Source organism: Bidens hawaiensis, unplaced genomic scaffold (assembly GCF_021521415.1).
Source record: "Bidens hawaiensis isolate Kalapana, Puna unplaced genomic scaffold, B.hawaiensis_p1.1 tig00054003_1, whole genome shotgun sequence".
Classification (NCBI taxonomy): Eukaryota; Viridiplantae; Streptophyta; class Magnoliopsida; order Asterales; family Asteraceae; genus Bidens; species Bidens hawaiensis.
This window is the reverse complement of record NW_027506281.1, coordinates 57614-80831: the sequence shown is the minus strand read 5'-3', so window position 1 is coordinate 80831 and position 23218 is coordinate 57614. Positions and strand designations below refer to the sequence as shown.

General features: G+C 38.6%; 1 protein-coding gene across 1 annotated transcript; it reads right to left on the bottom strand.

The window, feature by feature from the left end:
- Window positions 1-9901: 9901 nt before the first annotated feature.
- LOC143617348 (uncharacterized) lies at window positions 9902-14409 on the bottom strand. Its single transcript, XM_077089939.1, has 17 exons — window positions 14184-14409; window positions 13808-14017; window positions 13653-13711; window positions 13092-13229; window positions 12952-13026; window positions 12773-12856; window positions 12620-12681; window positions 12470-12539; window positions 12306-12381; window positions 11578-11708; window positions 11438-11497; window positions 11284-11358; window positions 10917-11021; window positions 10694-10789; window positions 10541-10621; window positions 10352-10453; window positions 9902-10160 (listed from the first exon to the last, which is right to left on the bottom strand). The coding sequence occupies exons 1-17, from the start codon at window positions 14407-14409 to the stop codon at window positions 10092-10094; spliced, it is 1719 nt and encodes a 572-aa protein (XP_076946054.1). The 3' UTR covers window positions 9902-10091.
- Between the last annotated feature and the right edge of the window lie 8809 nt (window positions 14410-23218).

The window sequence follows — 23218 nt, the reverse complement described above, 5'->3', positions numbered from 1 at the left end:
TTGAAAGAAACCAAATGCAAAAAAAGAACTAAAATAACATATCCATTTACATATTTTGTAACCTGAATGGAAAAATGGTACAATGTAAAGATGCCCCATAAAAAAATTGAAGAAACAAATCCCAGTTAGTATCTAGAAACCATGTGGATGCTTCAACTATGATAATTGATAAGAGGAGAAATCGACCACATGACGCCTCCTCCGTCTTGCCTATATCTTCAAAACACAAAGCACGAGTTAGAAAAGGTTAGAGACCGGAGTCCCTGGACCACCTTCCAACGCTCAAGTCAATATTTGATGCTGCTATTAAAACGTATGTGTGTGTAGTGTAAATGATAGTATTTGGAAAGTTTGCGGAAGAAGAATGACCTCTTTATATTGACGAGTAGGCTTCTATTTGTACTAGCTTGTGATTTTAACCCTAATGGGTCATCTCCTCCTTGGGCTTGTCAAGATTGGACTCCTTGTCCAGATTTTAGGCATTTGACGCATAGTGTGTGTGGTGGTGGTGTTGTTTTGTTTTTTTTTTTTTTTTTTTGAAAAAAACGTAAATCATCTAACTATACTATTAAAACAATAGAGTTTAACTCAACATGGCATCTTCATGTTGGTGTATTCTTAACATTTCCATGTATATCTAGCACTTCTCTAATTTTCATGTGAATAAAATAATTCTAAAATAAATTAAAATACTATACAATCAATTCTATTAAATTCTTTTCAATGATTATTAATTTCTATAAATTAATTTATATTCTTATGTATTCATATATCATAAGTAATTTAGTTTATTTTACATTAGTAAACATTATTTTAGTATATAGGATTAATTACCTGAATTGTGTATTAAATCAACTATTCAAAGAATATAGTACAACATAATAAAATATAGTGTATACCTTAAACTAAAAATATTATATTTTTGTTTGTCTATTATTATCCTATATTATACAGGATTATTATATTATCTCGTCTTTAGGAAACATCATTTTAAAGACCATAAGGGCAAAGTATATAATTAATACAACCTAAAGAGATTATAAGATAACATATTTACGCCAATATAATTGTATAATAATTATCGATAATGAGAACATTCCTTTAAAATGACTGTAATATTAGATGATTGTATAATAAATTATCGATAATTATCATTTCTTAAAATTGTATAATAAATTATTGATAATTATTAATAAATTTAACATATATATCTTACCAATAACATAAGTCAAAAATTAAAATGATTATCAAATTTTGTAACCGATTTTTCAAATTTTAACCCTAATTTTTAGCCATTTCTCTCCCTCTAAATTTATTTATGTATTTGTTAAATACCACTGCGAAGTACTAAATTATCGATATTGATTAAACATTCCATAAGTTTTAAACTTTTAAATTAACCATCAAGATTGATTATATACTAAATATATCATGATTAAAATTTCATTATTTCTAAAAAAAATTAATTTTAAGTTTAAAATTTAGAATAAATTAAATATTTTTAAAATCTGATCAAACATTCCATAATTAACCTCTTCAAATTTAAAATAACTTGAATATTTCCTATCTTGTAACGTAAGTATTTTAGTTTAATTGACATTAATAACATTTTTATAATATATATGCTTAATTACCCAAATTGTCTATTAAATCAAATATTCGGAGATTCAAAATTAAAAATATGGTACAACATAAATTTAAATATTAATATTTTTAATATCAGGTTATACCTTCCATAATTAACCTCTTCAAATATAAAATAACTTGAATATTCTCTAATTTCAGAATCTCTAATTATATGATGTAAATAAATTATTTCAAAATCCTTTTTTATTAGTATTGTTTAATTGATTAATTGATATTTGATCCATCGGATTTAATATAAAACAACCTAAACAGTCATTACGGATTTAAATCTATCATAATTGGCTCTAATTTTAGATTTATAAGATTTGACTGATTGACTAATTAAAAATATAACCAATAGAGTATAAATTGAAATCCGTAATCAAATGCAAGTAAATTTGTCTATATTAGGAATCAAATCAACTAGAGCTGTGCAAAGGTTCGAAACCGCGAGAACAGAACCGGAACAAAAAATGACTAAAATTAAGAACCGGAACTGGTTATAGTAAACCGGTTTGGTTCCAGAACCGGTAAAGTCGGTTCTCGCTAATCGGTTCTTGTCAGAACCGTTTCCGTTGTAAATTTATCAAATATGTTGTGCAAACTTTGCAAATTACAAAACAAGTTTATATAATTGTACGTTTTCTTTCACGGTAAAATTAATTCACATTACAACATAGACATCCGTTATTTTTTTATTAAAACATAATTGTTTAAGTTAAATAAATCATTAGCAATGATAGATTAAAGGAAGATCATATCATTTTATATTAAATTATCTTGATAGCTTAAATCAAAATTGATTATGGTTGCTATGTTTTGAACAAAAAGTAAGAAGATTTAATATAAATAATGATTGAATGGATGCGGGTTAATAAGCTAGTCTATAAAAAATGGGTATTGGTAAATTTTGTTAAAACGTTTTTAATATTTCGGTTCTGAGTCTAGAACCGCCGGTTTTACCCGGAACCGAACCCCGAACCGTTTAATGCAAATTCTGAGAACCGAGAACCGTAATGTAACGCAGGTTAGCGGTTCTAAGGCACCGGTTCGGTTCCGGTTATGCGGTTTTGGCGGTTCCGAACCGTTTTTTGCTCACCCCTAAATTCAACCATATGATTAAGGAGGTACAAACACACACACACACACACACACATATATATATACATACATATATCTAAATATCTATATAATTTCCTACCATAAAATCCTAAATGTCGCTCTCAGGTTGTTCCCCTAATTCTCTAAAGCCACCATATTGCTTGATTTATAAATGGAGGTTTCTCATGTATTTGACCCGAATTCGCGGGTATGGGTTTCACCAAACCCGGATAGTCTTTAAATGGGTTATAATATCTCATTTATTTGTAAAACTATTTCATAAGCAAACAATAATTTTCACGTGTCATGGGTCTCACCAAACCCGAATAACCATTAAACGGGTTATAACATCTCATTTTTTTGTGAAATAACCCTTTACCAAACTCTAATAGCCATCAAATGGGTTATAAGATCTCATTTATTGATAAACATTTTCATTATCAAACCCTAATTTAATTTATCTACTTTACATGTTCTTCGTTGCTGGTCTATCATCTCCATCGTAGGTTAACTTCCAATACTACCCACCATCGTCAACTACATCAACGCCTCTTTTTTCATTAGACATATATATATGTGTTCATGTTTGTACATTTAAAAAAATCAACATGCTCGTGTTCGTTTATGTTTGTTCGTTAAAAATCTAAAACACCTAAACATCTCAACTGATAAAACCCAAACGTTGAAAAATATAATAACAAACTAATATATTTGTATTAATTTAAAACAAAACTACGTTAAAAAATAAAATAATCATCAAAAAATAGCAAAACGATTAAAAACAAAACTTTAAATAAACTCCCGTAACATAGGAGGATCAAACTAGTATATATATATATATAGGGTTAGTATCATTTGAGAACCCCAAAAAAGTTAAGAACTTCTAGGAACTCATAAGAAACAAACATTTTTTAATTTTTTTTCATATATTAACATTGTTTGAGACTAGTTTTACCATATTTTATATATAAATTTGTTGTTACATATATAAATCACAAGTTTACATATGTGTAAAATTTATGTAATAGCAAATTTACATATATGCAGAAAAAAGTTTAGATATGTTTAAAAACTAATTTACATAATTGTAATCGTAATTATAGATATAAAAAGTGATATAACTACACTCAAATAACACTAACATACAAAAATATTATCGAAAACGTTAATTTTCAAGGGTTCCTTCAAGTTCTTAAATAATTTAAGAGTTCTGTAATGATACACACACACACACACACACACACACACACACACACATATATATATATATATATATATATATATATATATATCAGAACTGATTCTTTGATTACGGATTTTCAAAATTAGAATCAATTATGATATATATTATCATGTCATGTAAACACGGATTTTAAAATATGTTGTAGATTTAAACATATCAATTTAAATTATATTGTAATTATATATAATTTAAAAACATTATATTCAACTATTTCTAAATTTCAAAATTCCAGACCTCCTAATTTTCGTCCATGTTTTAAGCAATTTCAAAATCCCTAATTTTATGATTTTAATTAGTTACATTTATACCTTCCTTCTTTACTAATCTTTCAAAATTCATACATGTATTTCTTATGTATAAATACTCTGACCTTCACACAATTAATCTTACACCATCACACCAGATTTAGCAAAATCGAATTTGTTTGTTTGTAAGGTATATATTTTTGGTTGTGCTTATATAATCATTTTGTTGTTTAGTTGTTCGGTTCAAAGTATAATTATTCAAAAATTAATAGTTTGTTTATTTTTAAAATTTTCACCACTAGGAAGATGGAGCCAATAAACATTACAATATTGAACCAATTGGATGTGCTTAACAACGACTGTGTCTTCAAGGTTCGTATTTGAAATTATGGCGTCTCAAAGACAATAACAAGCCCGGAGAAGATCGGTCGATAGAGATGATTTTGGAAGACGAAATGGTATTGTTACATAAAAATAAATAACTTACCATAATCCAGACTTTTACTTTTATTCCAAATTACACATTCATTAATTTTAGTATATTATTCACACAATTTGTACTAATTTTTGGTACCGATACAATAGAGAGATGAGCACTTGGTACGATATACGGTACCCACTTTTTCAGAAATTTGGTGCCTGCATTTTCAGTATCTGTACAGTATTGATCTCATCCCTAAAGTATACCTCGTATTTGTATTTTGTTTTATAAATAATTTTTTTTAACGACCAACAAAGTTTTATTAATAATTTCAGACTCTCTCTCTCTCCGTCTTTTAAGTGAGTAACCCAACACGACATAGAATGAAAGGAAACTAGTAGCATTGTTGATCTTCATTTTTTCCTCTCACAATTCTTAGTCATGTTTGATGTTTTTGATACTTGATCGTGCTCTCACCATTGCATCGTTTAGCCAGATTTCATCATGAGCGGTGTTACTAAAAAAAAACCATTTTCAAAATTTAACTATTTTTACTACGGAGGTGATATATATACAAGGTTTCTATCTGCATCTGAGGCTCACCATAACCTCTTTTTGGGTACCACTCTCATGATGAAATCTGACGCCAACGGAGTTTGGTTAGAGCCATGGGGCTGGTATCAACGCTGAAGAACTTAAATTCTTTTTTACCCAAAAACCGCTAGAAACCCAAATTCTTGTGGTCGGCGTTAAGTTTTGGGGTGCTGATCGTTGTGGTGGCCTCTCTGCTTTTACTCTAAGTATTTCATTTAAACTTTGTGAATACTATAACGTTTCATCTAAATTTACTGTTTGATTAATTTTGCACGACAACCACCAAAACAAAGAAGAGATCACCATTCTCAGTGCCACGTCCCGTCTCACAACAAGTAATGGAGTGCCAAACGGAAATCTCTTGAAATGAGGTGATATAAGCATACATAAAAGAATGAATGGTCTGAGTGTAACTGTGATGATGTAATTTAGTGCTTTTCTTGAATATGTGATAAAAATCGTTTGAAAGAAACCAAATGCAAAAAAAGAACTAAAATAACATATCCATTTACATATTTTGTAACCTGAATGGAAAAATGGTACAATGTAAAGATGCCCCATAAAAAAATTGAAGAAACAAATCCCAGTTAGTATCTAGAAACCATGTGGATGCTTCAACTATGATAATTGATAAGAGGAGAAATCGACCACATGACGCCTCCTCCGTCTTGCCTATATCTTCAAAACACAAAGCACGAGTTAGAAAAGGTTAGAGACCGGATGTGACACCCGGTAATTTCCCAATCCTATAAACTAAGTAATCAACCTAATAATTAGGTGATTGTAAATATTAAGCGCGCCATGTTAGAATCAGCGCGGGCATTTGTTATATGCGCCGTGCGCGAGCGCGCCATGTTAGAATCAGTGCGGGCATGTTAAGTGCGCCCTGCGCGAGCGCACCATGTTAAGAACCTGCGTGGGCATATGTTATATGCGCCATGCGCGAGTGTACTGGTTTTATGTATCCATAACTTAATGTTGTCTATTGGGTTGCCCGTCCCGCATGATGCTAAGGCGGGTGCATCCCAAATCGTTCATGCGCGTGCGGAAGGGGAACTAACCTCCCCGCATGGCGGGAACATTGAGAGCTAGTTTGTCTGAAGCTCCAAGATGGAATTGACTTCAACATGACTGATCACTATGTTGAAATACCAAGACCACCTGGAGAATCTACAAATGAAACTCAATGTCCCTGACTGCGAGAAGGTTACGTACCTACCCGCAGCAAAGAAATGTCCTTCACGCAGAAAGCTATGCACACAAAGTTATACGCGCAGAACACTTAGCCTAAATCCCAGATATAAGGGAATTACTCCCGCCCAAAAGGAAACAGTAGCGTGTTTCAGAGATTTTCCACTTTTTACTTTACACTGACAAAAGCATCTGAAAAAGCATGCTGTAACATGAAAAGTCAACTGTCAGCCACCCCACTCCCACCAACCACAGACCTGCATGTCCTGTCCAAATCAAATCAAAATCTTTTATCCACTACTCCACTTTTAAATAAATAATAATAATTTCCATACTTTATCATCATTACACCTAGATATGAAAAGATTACAATCCCCTAAAGCAAGGGATTGTGTTCCCTTGAGTTTGCCTATAAATATGTAACCTAAATTATCACCCAAAACACACTTCAAACTTCTCTCTTAAAGTTGCACGCACTAATCATCGCCCAAGCATCCGTTTGATTTTCAATTCCGTTCCTGTTACTAGGTAAGCCGAGATTATAACCTTGAGATCTACTTTCCAACCCTTATATTCTCCTATTTCTTATATACTTCTTGTTATTCTAGACCTTCAATTCAAAGGCTAACACCAAGAAAACCCGAATCTCGATTAATCCCTTAACAAGAACCACAGGTGAGTCTCACAGCCCCTATTCTCACTGTTTTCACTGTTTTTAAACTGTTTTCGGGGCGAGGGACACGTACTTAAATAATGTTTTATCATGGTATACTTACAAGCTATGCAAGCGATTATGTGTTTAAATTATATTTCATGATGAGCAATGCGAACGGTTATCTATGGTTTTCGATGTATGTGCGCTAGAACTCGAGTAAGTGATCACTTTACCATTGGAACTCTAAGGGTAGGGACTGCTGGTTTGATCCACCCACTCGTAGGGGTCGCACCTCTTTGCATGGACGAGTGCCTAGTATGGTCATGGGGCAGTACTATGGGTTTGAGCCCGCTCGTAGGGGTCGCGCCTCTTTGCATGGACGAGCGCCTTGTTTTCCGGCACAACGTCCGCGCGTAACCCGCGGGACGGTATTATTGATTAGCTCGTAGGGGCAACGCCTCTTTGCATAGACGAGCACGGTTTTTCAGAAATGTCCACGCGTAACCCGCGGGACGGCATTACATTGTTTAGCTCGTAGTGGCAGCGCCACTTTGCATGGACGAGCACATTTCCAAAAATGTTCGCGCGTAACCCGCGGGACGGTATTACTTATTTCGCTCGTAGTGGCAGTGCCACTTACACAGACGAGCACGGTTCCCAGTAATATTCGCGCGTAGCCGCGGAACGATTTTTATCAGAAATATGTGTCAGATCTATGTTTTCATACGGATTATCAAGTATATGTTTAGACATGAAATCAGAAATGTGTTTCAATATGATTTTTATCAAGACTATGATGCAATGCGATTTATCAAGTTACTAAAACTTGTGAACTCACTCAGTTTATACTGATTCAAATGTTTTTACGTGTCTTTCAGGAGATAACTAGGTAGCGCATGGAGTCACACTTAGAGCACCTCACGCTGAACATCTAAAACTAGCTTTTTGGAAGATTTTAGTTCTATCCCTTCGATGCGCGTGGTTGCTCCCGCCGCGCAAGGGGATATGGCGTGGAAATCTTCAACAGTTTTTATACTTGGATGTTTTTATGAAATTTTTAAACAATGTAATGTATCTGTATTAAACATTTCATGCGCAATGAAAATCTTACTTTGAGTGTTTGCAATGGCCCGTGCTTAATTATCAATCCCCACTCGCGCGCCCCCGGCTGTTTCCGCCGCTCAGGGCCGGGTGTGACACCGGAGTCCCTGGACCACCTTCCAACGCTCAAGTCAATATTTGATGCTGCTATTAAAACGTATGTGTGTGTAGTGTAAATGATAGTATTTGGAAAGTTTGCGGAAGAAGAATGACCTCTTTAGGTTGGCAAGTAGGCTTTTATTTATACTAGTCTTGTGAGTTTAACCCTAATGGGTCATCTCCTCCTTGGGATAGTCAAGACTGGTTGTCCAGAATTTAGGCATTTGACGCACATTGTTGTTTTCTTTCTTTTTTTTTTTTTGAAAATACGCAAATCATAATAATGTAAAACAATAAACCAAATCAACGAATTGTTGACCTTTTACAGAAAATTTTGATAACATGGATCTATTGATTACAACAAAGTATAACAAGCAACTGCTTAGAGAGAGAACTTGTTTCTAAACAAGAACTGATTGCGTGTTATTTGATTTGAAATACCACTGGGTATCAATACATGTTTTATTATTATTATTATTATTATTATTATTATTATTATTATTCAGGCCATGCCTACTTACGTGTGACGAAAACCTTAAAACCATTTTTGAAGGACGGGATGAAGCAGAACTGGCTAATATTCATGGCTTGAGTTCTTGCTACTTCACCACGGGTGCCACTTCCAATGCCATAAGAAATGGAAGATTTCCTTGGCAATACAAAGGAAATCTCCATAAGTGACACCATTTGGGTTCACATCAAGGAATACAATATGTAGGCACTGGGTTTTCTTGGAATAAGGAAATTTGAATTCGCCTAAAATTCAAATAAACCAATTCGAAAAAGCCTATTTGAATTCGTTGAATTTGAATCCGTTCAAATAAACATATAATAATTATGCACACTCGCACACGTTTATCAAGTCTCCGTTAACATTATGTTATGGATAAAATTACTGTGATTTGTTATGGAGTTCTTATAATTTCATTTTTTTCATCATGTATTATTGTTTGGTTCGTCTTATTAAGATGTAACCTCTTTAGAGGGTAAACTAGTATGTTAACAGTTTTTAATTTGGTTTGAATGACACCAAAAAGGGTCATCCGTTAATTCACTTCACGATGCATACAACATACCTAGCGCATATACGGTTCACTATGCAATACGCATACAGCATACCCGACACATAAAGTTGAGTTCGAAATTTTAAAACCACCTAACCAAACCTTATCCGTGAATATTCAAGGGTAGGTGAACCGAACATGAAAAATTGGACACAAAACACAAACTCAATAACCATGTCACATGCATGGACCCAAACACAACATGAATATTTAAATGTAACACCAACACGATATGTTTAACCTGAAATCTATCTTATTAATACTCTTTCCACAACTTAAAGTACACACACATAATAGCTCCATTTCAAATATAAAAGAATTTTCACTTTTATCCTAGAACCATCAACTCAACCCAAACCTAACCAGTTAAGAAAACGTGTGCAGACTCAGTCAAAAACTGTTTTAGACTATACCCAAACACACAAACTTTAGTGATAGCAAAACCCAACTCTCTTGAAAGTAATCATTTGGCGAGGTTTTAGCTGAGTGATATTTGGCGAGGTTTTAGCTGAGCACGATTGTTCGGATCAATTTGATTCGGTGACACCAATACAAGGGCTCGGAGTGATAATAATCTTTACCTTAAATATTCATAATCTTAAAGCAAAATAATGTTTACCAGTAAGGGCAAAAGTTCCTCAACGACACAAGCCAAAATCTCTGTACCAAAATTTCTAAGCATCCCTACAGTTGAGGGATGCCCACCCACACCAAGTTTGACTACATATTCATCATGCTCAAACATGATTGTTTAGAAACCGATGCTTAGTTCTTTTTCATTCATCTCGTACACATGGTCTCTTGCATCAATTAAAGCACTCTACAACAAAGTTGATTTAGGTTCAGAGCAGGTCAATATTTTTTATAAATTGCTATTAAGTCGAAGAAAATATGATTGCTACCGCGGTAAAAAAAAAAGTTATACCCATTTGACACGTTAAGCTTTTTAAAAGATAAAGCATTACCTTAACGGGCCCATCAAGTGAGTGAAATAAAAAGATGATAAAATACCTGTCCTAACTTTGTAAGGAAGTTGCTTGCAAGATTCAACGATGTGAGTCTCACATCTTCATTAGCCTTCAGTGCTTGAGAAATTGAGAAAGCTCCTTCGTCCTAATAGCAAATCAATCCAAAATAGTGAATTAAAAACAAGTTGTATTTAAATGAGAAAGTACTATAGGGAGGGAAGGTGGGTCCTACTCTAATTTCATTGAATCCTAAATCGAGTGACACGAGAGCTTCATTGACCACTTTTAGGCTGCGAGCTAGGGACTTCGCACCCTGCATGAATAACTTGTTATTAGCCTTTTGAAAATAAGATATAATACAAAATTGCTATTTAGAAATACGAACCTCGTCACTAAGCCCGTTAGCCCGTAGATCCAAAGTGGAGATTGTATTGTTGTATTTTAAAGTATCCGCTATGTATTCTGCACCTTTTGCACCTATCTGTTATGAGATCAGATGAAATAGGTCCTATTGAGTTTTCTTATGTAAACGATTATTGTGAGAATATTGTTTTGTTATTGCGTGCAGCATATTAGTATTAAAAAAAATTATTGACAGAAAGTGTTACCTTGCACCAACCAATCATGAGAGTTTTTATATTTCCATGAAACTTGAGAATGTCAGCCAAAGCTTTTGCCCCATCTGATCCAATTGGATTATAACCAAGTTCAAGCTGTTTACATGATAAGAATATAAGTTTTCTTCGGTTTCTAAGAATAGTGAAAATGCAAGATCTAACTAAATACAATATTATGAAGTGTTTTGACTGTTTATAAATACCAAAAATACACTTAAATAATGCCACGCTAAAAAAATAAAAAACACACCAAGAAGCCATGCCAATAACATAAATTTGGTAACGAAAACAATGTGCAAATAGATAAACTTGAATATATAATCACTGAAAATTTCATTGGACGAAGGAATCAACTTACAGCTGTTATCACACTATTATCTTTTAAAACTTCAGCTATTGCAGTGATCCCTTTAGCATGAATGTCATTTCCTCCCTGAAAGTACATAGTTATTTCTAACTAACATGATTTGTATTTATAATAATAATCAGATAAATTTGAGCCCACTACTCACCAAGTCTATGTTTGTTATTGAACGGTTCTCCTTTAAAGCCTCAGCTATTTTCTCAGCTCCCTGATGCATTTTAAGAATAAAAATCATACGATGTTACAACAAAAATTGCTTAAACATCAGTTTGATGTGTAACATAATACCTCGTCTTTAATGTCATTCATGTATACATTAAGCCATAACAAGGATTTACTTCTTTTTATGTAATCTGCAACATAAAGCGCGCCTTTTGAGGTTATCATATTGTTGCCAATGTCGAGAGCCGTCAGTTTTCCTGCTTATGAATATGAACTATGCATGTCAACTTAACACAATATATAAAAAACCCATGCAGTTAATGCCAAAAAATAGCGGATATCGGTCATTGACCGATATCTCAGCATGCATGCATGCATGCATGCATGCATACATACATACATACATACATACATACATACATAACACCAAAAGTTATCTAATATTAATACTTAAGACTTAATACCAAAATCATAAAAGTCAACAGTTCAAAACACAAAATATGGGTCAAAACACAAAATCAGCAGCGGCTGGAGACTGAAGAAACCGGAATTTCATTGTCGATGTCTTTTACTCGTTCAATAATAATCAGATTTAGGGCTTAGGGTGAAATCAAATGGAATTGGGCTCTGGGCCAAAAAAAGGTAACGGGAATCATCTTTGGGCCAAAAAGTTAAACAAATTTGGGTCAAAAATTTTGAACTGATAAACTCGCCGATAAATCCGATATATCGGTAGTCAAATAGCAGAACCGATATTTGGGCCGATATTTCGACCGCTATTTTACAGATGGACCGATAACCGCTATAGCATCGATATTGATAGCAGAATAAGAATACTAGTAAGAACAGAAAACCTTTATGTAAAGACAATCCAGCAATCAATGCACGGACTCCTTCATCTCCAATTGAGTTCCCATGCAAAAAAAGTTCCTGCTTATTTATTAAACATTTTCGCATTATAATAGCTTGAACTTTGTGATATAAGAACTTAAACGAACATATTAATTTCTGTAAATACCCTTAAAGTTTTGTTACCCTCAAGCCCTTTAGCAAGTGCAGCAGCCCCTAAAGCACCACCGTAGTTTCCACTATAATAATAATAACAGAACGTGTTACAAGTTGCATAATAACCATGAAGTATATTATAATCATAAGAGTTTTTACTCACTTTAGATACAAGCTTTGTAAAGACTTATTCTCAAGAAGTGCCTCAGCAAGACCAGAAAAACCCTGTCCACAAATCCAGTAAATATACAAAAACTATACAAATACAAATAACTTAAATAATAAACGCTAGCATAAACATGAAAATCGAACGTACAGAATAGTCAATTAAATTGTTGTTCAGTTCAAGTGTACGCAAGGTTGAGTTTTTCTTTAGCATCCCCGCAATAGCCTTTGCTCCCTGCAAGAAAGAGATGTATACATTGGATGTTATTAATATAATAATATCTAGCCAAAAACTTGATGGGAGTTTGAAATTTTATTATAATAACTAACCTCATCTCCAAGCCCAGTACTATTCAGCTGGAGCTTCTGAATACCATTATTTTCCACTAGAATATCACATAAAATCTGCAGAGAACATTATATGTTATTCGGTAAAAACCAATGAATGAATTAATAATATATTAGTTCACCTTTGCTCCTTCATCACCAATATTGTTTCCTGATAGGTTAAGAGTCTTCAAGGTAATGTTTGACTGCAGAACACCATCAAATGCTTTAAGTCCTTCTGCAGTTATCCCATTAGCAGCAAAATTCACATCTTCAGCAACCTGGAAAATAATAAGTATGACATGTAAATGATGTCATAAATACATAGTTCTAATCAAGGGGTTATAGTTGTTAAACTTAACGCTATGTCATAAATACAGATTCACGGTCAGGTTGTTAACTTCTAGTGCTATTCACGCACAAATATATAGGAGTCTCCATCTTGAGAAGATTTTAGAACTATAGTTCAGATGTTTAAAAATAGCATTCATAATGCAGTTAGAAAATTTTAGGAAGACTGATTGTGGCAAATAACCACAAGAAATAACAATATCAAATCATCTCCTAACAGTCCTGTATAGCAATTAGCAAACCTAACTTCAGAATGTAAGTTGCTTTAGTGAGCGTTGTGCTACTGAACTTCAATCATTATAACATAAGTCATTGCATAAGAACCTATGAGACAAATAATGCTAAAATCTAACCTGGTTGTATGCCAAGCTCTCTGCAAGGTAAAATAGTCCTTCATCTCCAAAGTTACGACCTGCCAAATCGGGACGGCATTTAAATATCATAAGCTTCGCAAATGAAGTACAAAAATGATATGAAACATTGTTATATGAAGTCAAATTGCAAGTACCCGACATGTCAACAATACCGAATGACCTAAGTTCTTTGGCAAAATCATTGAGTTTGAGTTTGGATTCCCTTTGGATTTTGGCCCCAAAATTAGATAACAAGTTTGTCCCAGCAGCAAAGGACCATTTCACCCCTTGGGCTGGTTTATTCTCAGCAGCTGGAGCTTTTGATTTCTTGGGCATCATCAGCTTCTCCACCAATTTCCACATAACTGTCAGCTGAAGAGCATAATTAGTAAACCAATGAGAAACAAGATAGCATTATATATATGACCTTCTGGCAATTAGTATATAATTTATTAAGTATTGATGTTCGGTTAGGTTTTATGTTTATGATTGATTAAAAAGTAGAATATCCCAACTAAACAATGAGAATACCGTAAGTGACGACAACGAAGCTGCCGACGGGCAACACAAAGGACGCAACCTCCTTGAGCGGAACAGCGGCTGCTTCCGCCGTGTAAACTTTTCGTACTACAAGTGTTCGGAAACGCAAACGACGTCGTGCTGGGGTTGAAAATGTTAGCCTGCGAAGGAGGATAGAGCCGCCGGTAGGTTTAAAAGGATGAGAGTAGACGGAGAGACTTGAAGAAACAGACTCCATTGAGACTGAAAATGAAATGGATGATGGAAAAGAAAGAAAGAAACAAACAAACAAACAAGATGATGTTGTTGTGTAGAAAATGCGGTGGTTTGGTTTGGATCAAATGTTGGCTGGCATTAGACTATGGCCCGCTTAAGGAAGGAAATTGGGAGGCCCAATACATATATATATATATATATGATTTCATTTTTTACCCTTGTAAAGTCTAAATCTAAACTATCAATCACCCATATTTTATTTTTATTTTCCCGCTCATCTAGGTTTTATTCACTCCCTTGTAACCTATTCTGTAGCTACGATCAATGAACCCTAATACGGGGTTTTCTTCTCAAGATTAAAAAATTGCAATAGATGAACGGACGTTAATTCTCTGATTCGGTATGTTATTAATCTGCAATTATCATCTCTTTTCGACTCCCATTACATTACTACTTGCCGACGATTTTAATTTTTGGGTTTCGAATCTCGCTTTGTTGTCGATGAGCATAACAAGAAAGAGATATTGTATTCTAATCATGTACTTCTAATTTCTGTTTTTGGGTTTCGAATTTGTGGTAATTAAGAATATGAACAGATTATCAAAAAGGTTTTGTTTCCATTTGGGTTTGAATGTGTGATTTTAAATACTCAAATCATCTGTAGATTTTGTGTGGATACAACTTAGTCTTCTTATGTGCCAGATGCTTATTCTTTTACACAATTTGACTAGGGTTAATTAGCAGGCTCTTCTTTATTCGACTTGTAGGTTTGAAAGCCTAAACTAGCTTCTGTATTATTGTTTTCTATCATACCATATCATTGTTTTCAATCAAGAATTTACAGGGAATAGGAGAGCAGTTGAATTATGAAGTACACATTTTATTCGATAGAAAAGCTTAGCTTTTTTCATAGTCTGATTATCCTTATAAAAATTGAAATAAATCTAATTCCCTTTATGGCAACAAAATGTGATGAATTTGTGGTTTGGCATAAAGGTAATAATGTTATGCATATGGTAACTATGTTATCAATTGAGAAGAATGGTATTAGGGCTTGAAGAGGTAGGTCTCAGCAGAGCCCAGTTGGACCCGCAGGACTCACCTTGAAGAGAGACGTCTGCGCAGAAACCAACTGGATCCGCAGGACCCACCATGCTCAGAGACGTGACGTCCTTACGCGCAGTACGCAAGCTGTTCCCGCAGGAAAAGCCTCCCAATGGTGAAGTACTCCGCCTGTCCCCGCAGCTGCGGATACAAGCCATCAGGGAAGGCTACCCGCACTGATAGCAAGGCTACACGCACAAGGCACTAACTCTTGCTACTTCAGTAGTCACCTGAAGGAATGAGCAAGGCGGGAATACTCCCGCCCAAATGAGCCAGTCCGTATGCTTCTGGAAGATCTTTTGTACTATACCTACCAAGGTATGGGCAAAACAGACGATCTGGCCAGACGCCCATGAACCAATCAAAGGGTGACAGCTCACCGACAACAGTACGAGGAGGTGCACCCTCTAGTACTGTTTGTCACTATTAGCCGCTGCCTACTCACCAACCCTTACTGTGGGACGTGCGCAGCCTACAGTTGGTGGAACAGTGCATAGCCGGCAGTAAAGGAACAGTATACAGCCGACCTTGTCACTGTCGGCCGCAGCCTATCCACCAACCAGCATGGCTTGTGCGTAGCCCACTGTTGGTAGAACAGGAATACTATTCAGCCGGCTGTACCTTCTAGGAAACCTACCTTCGGCTATAAATACTCCAACTCCTTGGAATGGTAAGGACATCATCTGATATCTCGTTATCTTATCTAGCAATCTCTTAATATACACTTATATTCAGAGCAATCTAGTCTGATTCTCACGCCGGAGGGTGGTCACAAGGAGGAACCCCCCCTTCCCAGTGACGAGCTTACGGTGTCTGGTTTGCAGGTCACCTGAAGAACAACCTTCTCTGCTGGACCTCATCCTCGTGGGAAACATTACTTAACCCCCAGATTATCTGTAATCTGCCCCGGGTCACTTAGTGTTTCTTCATTGGCGCCATCCGTGCATAAAAGCTAGAACTAATTCTTAGTTTTTTCAAAATTTCTGAAGAAATGGTTAACGTTACTCCGGTCCCAAGGCCAGTAAGTGACCAAGAAACCCCGGTGACCACAACCCCAGCAACTGGGAACACCGGCGGTTATACAAATTTTACGAACACTACCCCGGTTACCCAAGCCGGGACAAGTGCAGTAAACAATATTTCACTGGGGTTCACTAATGCCCAGTTGGAGAAACGGACGAGGGTCCCTCGCCAAACACTAGATCAAGTCAAGGCGTGGGCCGAAGCACGTCAGAAAGAGTTCCAAGCTGAGTTGGATGAACGCTTGCGTTCAGTTCAACAGGCTGACGAATTCGGCAGTACTCGCCAACATCTCAATATGAACAGTGAGTGCGAGTACTCAGACGATGAGCGGGAAGAATCCGATACCGACGCAAACCCTCGCCATAAGGCAAAAGGGAAGCGTAAGGAAACGGACTTCCAACCGACAAGGAATTTTGGGGAAGCCTTTAAACCAACGAATGCGGAGAGAAACCCGCGTGACTTCTCCAAAACCTTTAGACCAACTGCTGCAAATGCAGGAAAGTCAAAGTTTGCAAGGGACATTGCGGAAGCAATCGCCCCGAGAAGTGCCAAACAAATGTCCAACATCGGCACTTATGATGGTCTATCCGACCCAGACGACCACTTGAACAGATTCATTGCGGGGGCAACCGTCAGTAACTGGACGGAACCCACGTGGTGTTATATGTTCCAGATGACTCTGGTTGGAGCGGCCAGGGCATGGTTCGATCGTTTACCGGTCCACCACATCTATGATTGGGTGGACTTTCAGAACAAGTTCAGCCAACACTTTAGCCAACAAAGGAAATATACTGAAGAACAGTGGACGATCCTCAACTGCGTTAGAGAGGAGGATGAATCTTTACTAGACTTCATCACTCGCTTCAACTCCAAAAAGCTAAGTCTAGGCAACATAAGTGAAGATCTTGTTCGCGCCGCTTTCATCCAAGGCGCCGAATACCCAGAGCTTATCCGCACATTGACGGGTAAGGACGGCATGCCATCCACATGGGATGCCATCATGACGGCGGCCAAGCGCTTTGCCGAGACGGAGAAGCAACTGGGAAGGGATCTTCCCCAGAGTACACACCTCTACACGCAAAGGACTAGAGAAAACAATGTTCGGATCGCCCGGCAGAACAAAAAGAGGAAGCTAGGTATTTGGCAGTCAAGGGTAAACTTTGACACCTTATCCAGCTCTCACCCTCTTGTTGGCGGAAGAGATAACACACACCCTTCAAGCCGAAAACACCGGTGGACGCCACTCACCAAAAGCGTCACGGAGATATTTGCCACTGAAAAACTACCATGGCCAAAAGCTCCAATGATCCGGCAGCGACCTAATGCGGATCAGAGCAAATCCTGTGACTTCCACGGGACAAAAGGTCATAGTACGGAAGAGTGTACATCCTTGAAGGATATTGTTGAAACATTCGTCAAGGATGGAAGACTTGCACACCTTGTGGCATCAATCAAGAAGGGAGGAAGGAATGATAACCGGTACCGAGGCAACGGACGAAAGCCCGTTGACATCAGCATCAACATGGTTCATGGTAAGATCAGAGGAAGAAAAAGGCGAACGACAGAACCATGCGCGTGGAAGGAAGCTGAGGTGCGCTTCCCGCGAGTGCCAGGAGGACCCAGCAAAGAAGGCCCTATCGTCATCAAAAGCCAGCTGGGGCACTACATCACTTCTCGCACTCTTGCTGACAACGGCGCCTCGTCAACGGTGATGTACAGGCAGTTCTTCGATAAGCTAGATGACGAAGACAAGGAACGCCTGGAAACGATCTACGCCTCGATGGAAGGGTTCGATGGCAGCACAAACACCCCCTGGGTATCCTATCTTTCCCCGTCACTCTTACGGACGGGAATCACTCACGCACAGAAGACGTGGATTTTGTCGTAATGAGGAAGCCACACCACACATACGACATTCTCTTCGGAAGAGACGGGATGGCAAGATTCAACGCCATGGTATCCTCAGTCCACGGCATGATGGGATGGCCAACAGCTGAGGGTGTAGCGATGATCACCGGCATTCCCCAGGTATGCATCGCATCTGTCTCATCTAAACCCAAACCAAAGATGGCTAAACCAACCATCACCGAACCAGAAAGATGGGCCTTCAACGGCAAATACCCTGACCAGGCCGTTTCCATTGGCCCAACAGTTGTTGATCCCACACGCACCTTACTCAAGCGCTTATTACAGAAAAACGCTGACATCTTCGCGTGGACACCAGCTGACATGACTGGTGTACCCCGAAGTAAGGCAGAGCATAAGCTCAAATGCGATCCGGCTGTTACGCCAATCGTACAAAAGCGCAGAGTAATGGGGCCAGAACAAACTAACGCGTGTAGAACCCAAGTCAAGGAACTCCTTGACGCAGGCATCGTACGCGTTAGTAGATATCAAACATGGGTTGCAAATCCCGTTATGGTACCGAAGAATAACAAACAATGGTGCATGTGCATAGATTTCAAGGACTTAAACAAAGCATGCCCCAAAGATTGTTATCCGTTACCCGAAATTGATCTTAAGGTGGATTCGTTAGCACCGTTTCGCCTTAAATGCTTCCTGGATGCGTATAAGGGGTACCATCAAATCCACATGGCCGTTGATGATCAAGACAAAACCGCTTTTCGGACGCCCGATGGCACATTTTGTTACCAAATGATGCCATTCGGACTTAAGAATGCCGGGTCCACATACCAACGCCTGATGGACAACCAGTTTCATGCCCAAATTGGGAGGAACTTGGAAGTCTACATGGATGACTTGGTCATCAAAAGCCCTGACGCAGAAGCGATGTTGAAAGACATCGAAGAAACTTTCAACACGCTTAGGAAGATAAACATGAAACTCAACCCGGGCAAGTGTGCCTTTGGAATGGAAGAAGGGAAGTTCTTGGGGGTCATCGTCACTAAAGATGGCTTCAGAGCGAACCCTGAAAAGGTCGAAGCCATTATCAAAATGGAATCACCTACTACCATCAAACAGGCTCAGACACTGAATGGACGACTAGTGGCACTTAATCGCTTTTTGGCAAACCACGCGGATAAGTCTTTCCTTTCGTGTCAACGTTGAGAAACTGTTTAAAGAAAACGCACTTCCGCTGGACACCAGAAGCGGAAGCAGCTTTTCAGGAGATTCGGTCACGCTTGATCGAACTCCCAACGCTCACAGCACCAAAAGCGGGAGAGGAGTTAATCCTATACCTTTCCGCAACAGATAGAGCAACCGGGGCAGTCCTGCTAGTAGAGCGAAAAGGCATCCAGATGCCAATCTATTATGTCAGCCGTATCCTAACAGACGTAGAAACCCGGTACTCTACCCTCGAAAAATTAGTCTTAGCACTTATACACGCTTCACGCAGGTTAAGACGATATTTCCAGGGTTACCCAATCACCATTCTCTCCAACTTCAAACTTGCAAACGTTCTAGGCAAACCCGAGTTATCGGGACGCCTAGCCAAATGGGCAATTGAGTTGGGGGAGTACGCGATAAAGTATAAGCCAAGACCAGCCATAAAAGGCCAGGTTTTGGCCGACTTTATTGCGGAAGTGCCTGCATCGCGGGAAAAAGAGTGCCAGGAAGAGGCTCAACCCTCTCCAGCACAAGACATCAATGATGTCTGGTGACTCTACACTGATGGAGCAGCCAGTAACGAGGGTTCAGGCGCGGGGCTGAAACTAACCAACCCAGCAGGCCAAGAATACACTTACGCTATTCGACTGGATTTTCCAAGTACGAATAACGAAGCCGAGTATGAGGCATTCTTGGCTGGGCTGAGAATTGCGCGTAAGATGGGAGAGAAACACTTGGAAGCCCACGTGGATTCCATGTTAGTAGCCAATCAAATCAACGGGACGTACACGGCTGTGAACGACACAATGGCCCTGTACCTCGCACAAGCAAAAACCCTTATGCGCGATTTCAACGACTGCAAAGTCATACACGTCAAGCGTAGTGAAAACAAATCTACGGATGCGTTAAGCAAGCTTGCATCATTAGCCTTCACCCACTTGGGAAAGGACATCCGCATTGAACTCCTCGAGGCACCTTCGGTCCCGCACAAGGAAATTTGTGTCATCCAAACCGGCACAGAAACATGGATGACACCAATAATAAAATACCTCGCGGTAGGTACGCTACCAGAGTCAAAAACACAGGCAAGAAAACTACGCTGTAAAGCATTGAATTATCAACTCATCGATGACATCCTTTACAGACGTAACTTTCTTGGCCCACTCTTAAGATGCGTGGACAACCAAGATGCTGACTACATCCTAAGGGAAGTACATGAAGGCATCTGTGGAGTACACGCAGGTCCACGCGCTGTTGTAGCAAAGCTAAACAACGCGGGATACTTTTGGCCGGGGATGCATACGGATGCGCTGGCATACATTAGAAAATGCAGGTCTTGTCAGCTCTACGCACCCAACACGCACCGCCCGAAGAATGAACTTGTTCCAGTCACCTCTTCATGGCCATTTCAGAAGTGGGCCATCGATGTGACAGGCCCATTTCCTACAGCAGCAGGAAATGTTCAGTTCCTAGTGGTAGCCATCGACTACTTCACCAAGTGGATAGAAGCAAAACCCTTAGCCCAAACAACCGCGAAACATATCAAAAAATTTATTTGGGAATTTATTATTTGTCGTTTTGGACTTCCACAGAATTTGGTGAGCGATAACGACACCAACTTTGCTGACAAGAAGCTACAACAGTGGCTGAAAGAACTTCAAATCACCCACACCTTTACCTCAGTGGCACACCCGCAAGGTAATGGTGAGGTGGAAAGAGCAAATAAGAGCATCGTCGAAGGCATAAAGAAAAGACTCTTGGAACACAGATCTGGCTGGGTGGACGAGCTTCCGCACGTCCTTTGGGCAAACAGAACGCTGAAGAAGGCCAGTACGGGAGAAACCCCGTTCAGTCTCACTTATGGCACTGAAGCCATGGTCCCGGTCGAAATTGGTTTACCCTCACCAAGGGTCTTGATTCAGCCAGAAGACAATGATGCGGAAAGACGGTTAGACCTTATGCTAACCGAGGAACGCAGAGACTTAGCCGCAGTGCGTGAAGAGAACTACAAGCGACAAATGCAAAAGTACTACAACATGCGGGTAAAACTCTGCAACTTCAATGTAGGAGACTACATACTGCGTAACAACGAGGCTTCGAACCAAGAACGCCCAGGAAAGCTGGCCCCGGTCTGGGAAGGGCCATACATTATCAAAGAAGTTATGGGAAAGGGCGCATACCGGCTCGAAAGGCTCGATGGCACTCCCATCCCAAGAACATGGAATGGAGCTCAATTACGCAAATGTTATATGTAGATCAATTCCAAACTTGTAAAGGTCTAGAGCCACTTCTAATGGAAATGATTCTCCTTTCACAATGTGTTGATAGCCTTACCTTTATACTTATGAACTTCCCACACTGATGTGCCGGTATTCACCGCATAAATAGGGGAAGAAGTAAGTCGTTACGTGTGGAAGGCGGCAAAACCCGCATAAACACAACGGTAAAAATTTCAAGTTTTAAGGAAAACCTCCACGCAGGTCAGATATAAGTAAAGTTTAGCCATCCTTGTAAGTGCAAGTGACGGTCTTACCCGCACAATCACGAACAAGGAGGCAAAACTTCAACCTATTATCTACCACGTCCAAAGGTTAACTTATTCTGAACACTTAGAAAATTTCAAAGGAAAAGATGAGGAAAACTTCCACGCAGGTCAGATATAAGTAAAGTTAAGCCATCCTATGTGTAAGTGACGCATACCCGCACAATCATGAAAGAGGAAGCGAAACAAACTTATAATTTGCCACGTTAAAAAGTTAACTTATCTAAGTACTAAAGAAATTGCTAAGTTAGATCAAAACATGCGTAAAATAAACAAGGCAAAGAATTAACACAATCTTTATTCCATCAAATTCAAATATTACAAAGATTGCTGGGTGCATACCCGCATACAAAAGAAGCTATACAAAAGCAAAAATCTACGCTAATGGTGGAAAGGGATCTTCAGGATCATGCTTCAGGACCACTTCCACTTGGACCCGCACCATCAGCAGAGCGTGGCGGTTCAAGGAAAGCTTTAAGGATAGTTAGCCCATCATCAGCAGCAGCGACTTCGTTTACCTTCTCCACCACCGGATGCGGGAAGGCAGCATACTGATTCACTGCTTGGTCATAAACAGCTTCAGTATCCACATCATACAAAGGGAAGTTGGAAGGCGGGATGCCTTTCTCAACAAACCCTAGACCAAGCAGGAAGCCGGCCTTTTCCCTATCCTTATGAGAAGCGTTGAGGGCTGTGCTCATAGCATCGTCATAAGACGTCTCCGTGAAGACCCGATGCACAACCTACAAAAAAAAAAAATACAAGTATCAAAACCTTTTCTATTTACAAAGAAAAGCGTAAAGACATGAAAAGCTTACCTGAGACAACGCTTCTCGAGGAAGCCATTCCTTGGCAACCAGAGCTTCTTGGAGGGCGGCTTGAGCTTGGGTACAGGCGCGTTCGGCTTCACTTTTATTGAGGTTGGCAAGCAACACTTCCTTTGCAGCAGCCTCTTCGACGCCCTTTAGCTTCCGCTTAGTGTGGTCAAGCACGCCCCTCTGGTCCAGGATCTCTTGGAGCTTCTTCGCGTCCTCCATCGCCAAGGCATCATGAGCCTGTTGGAGCGCCTCTAATTTAGCTTTAAGTTCCTCAT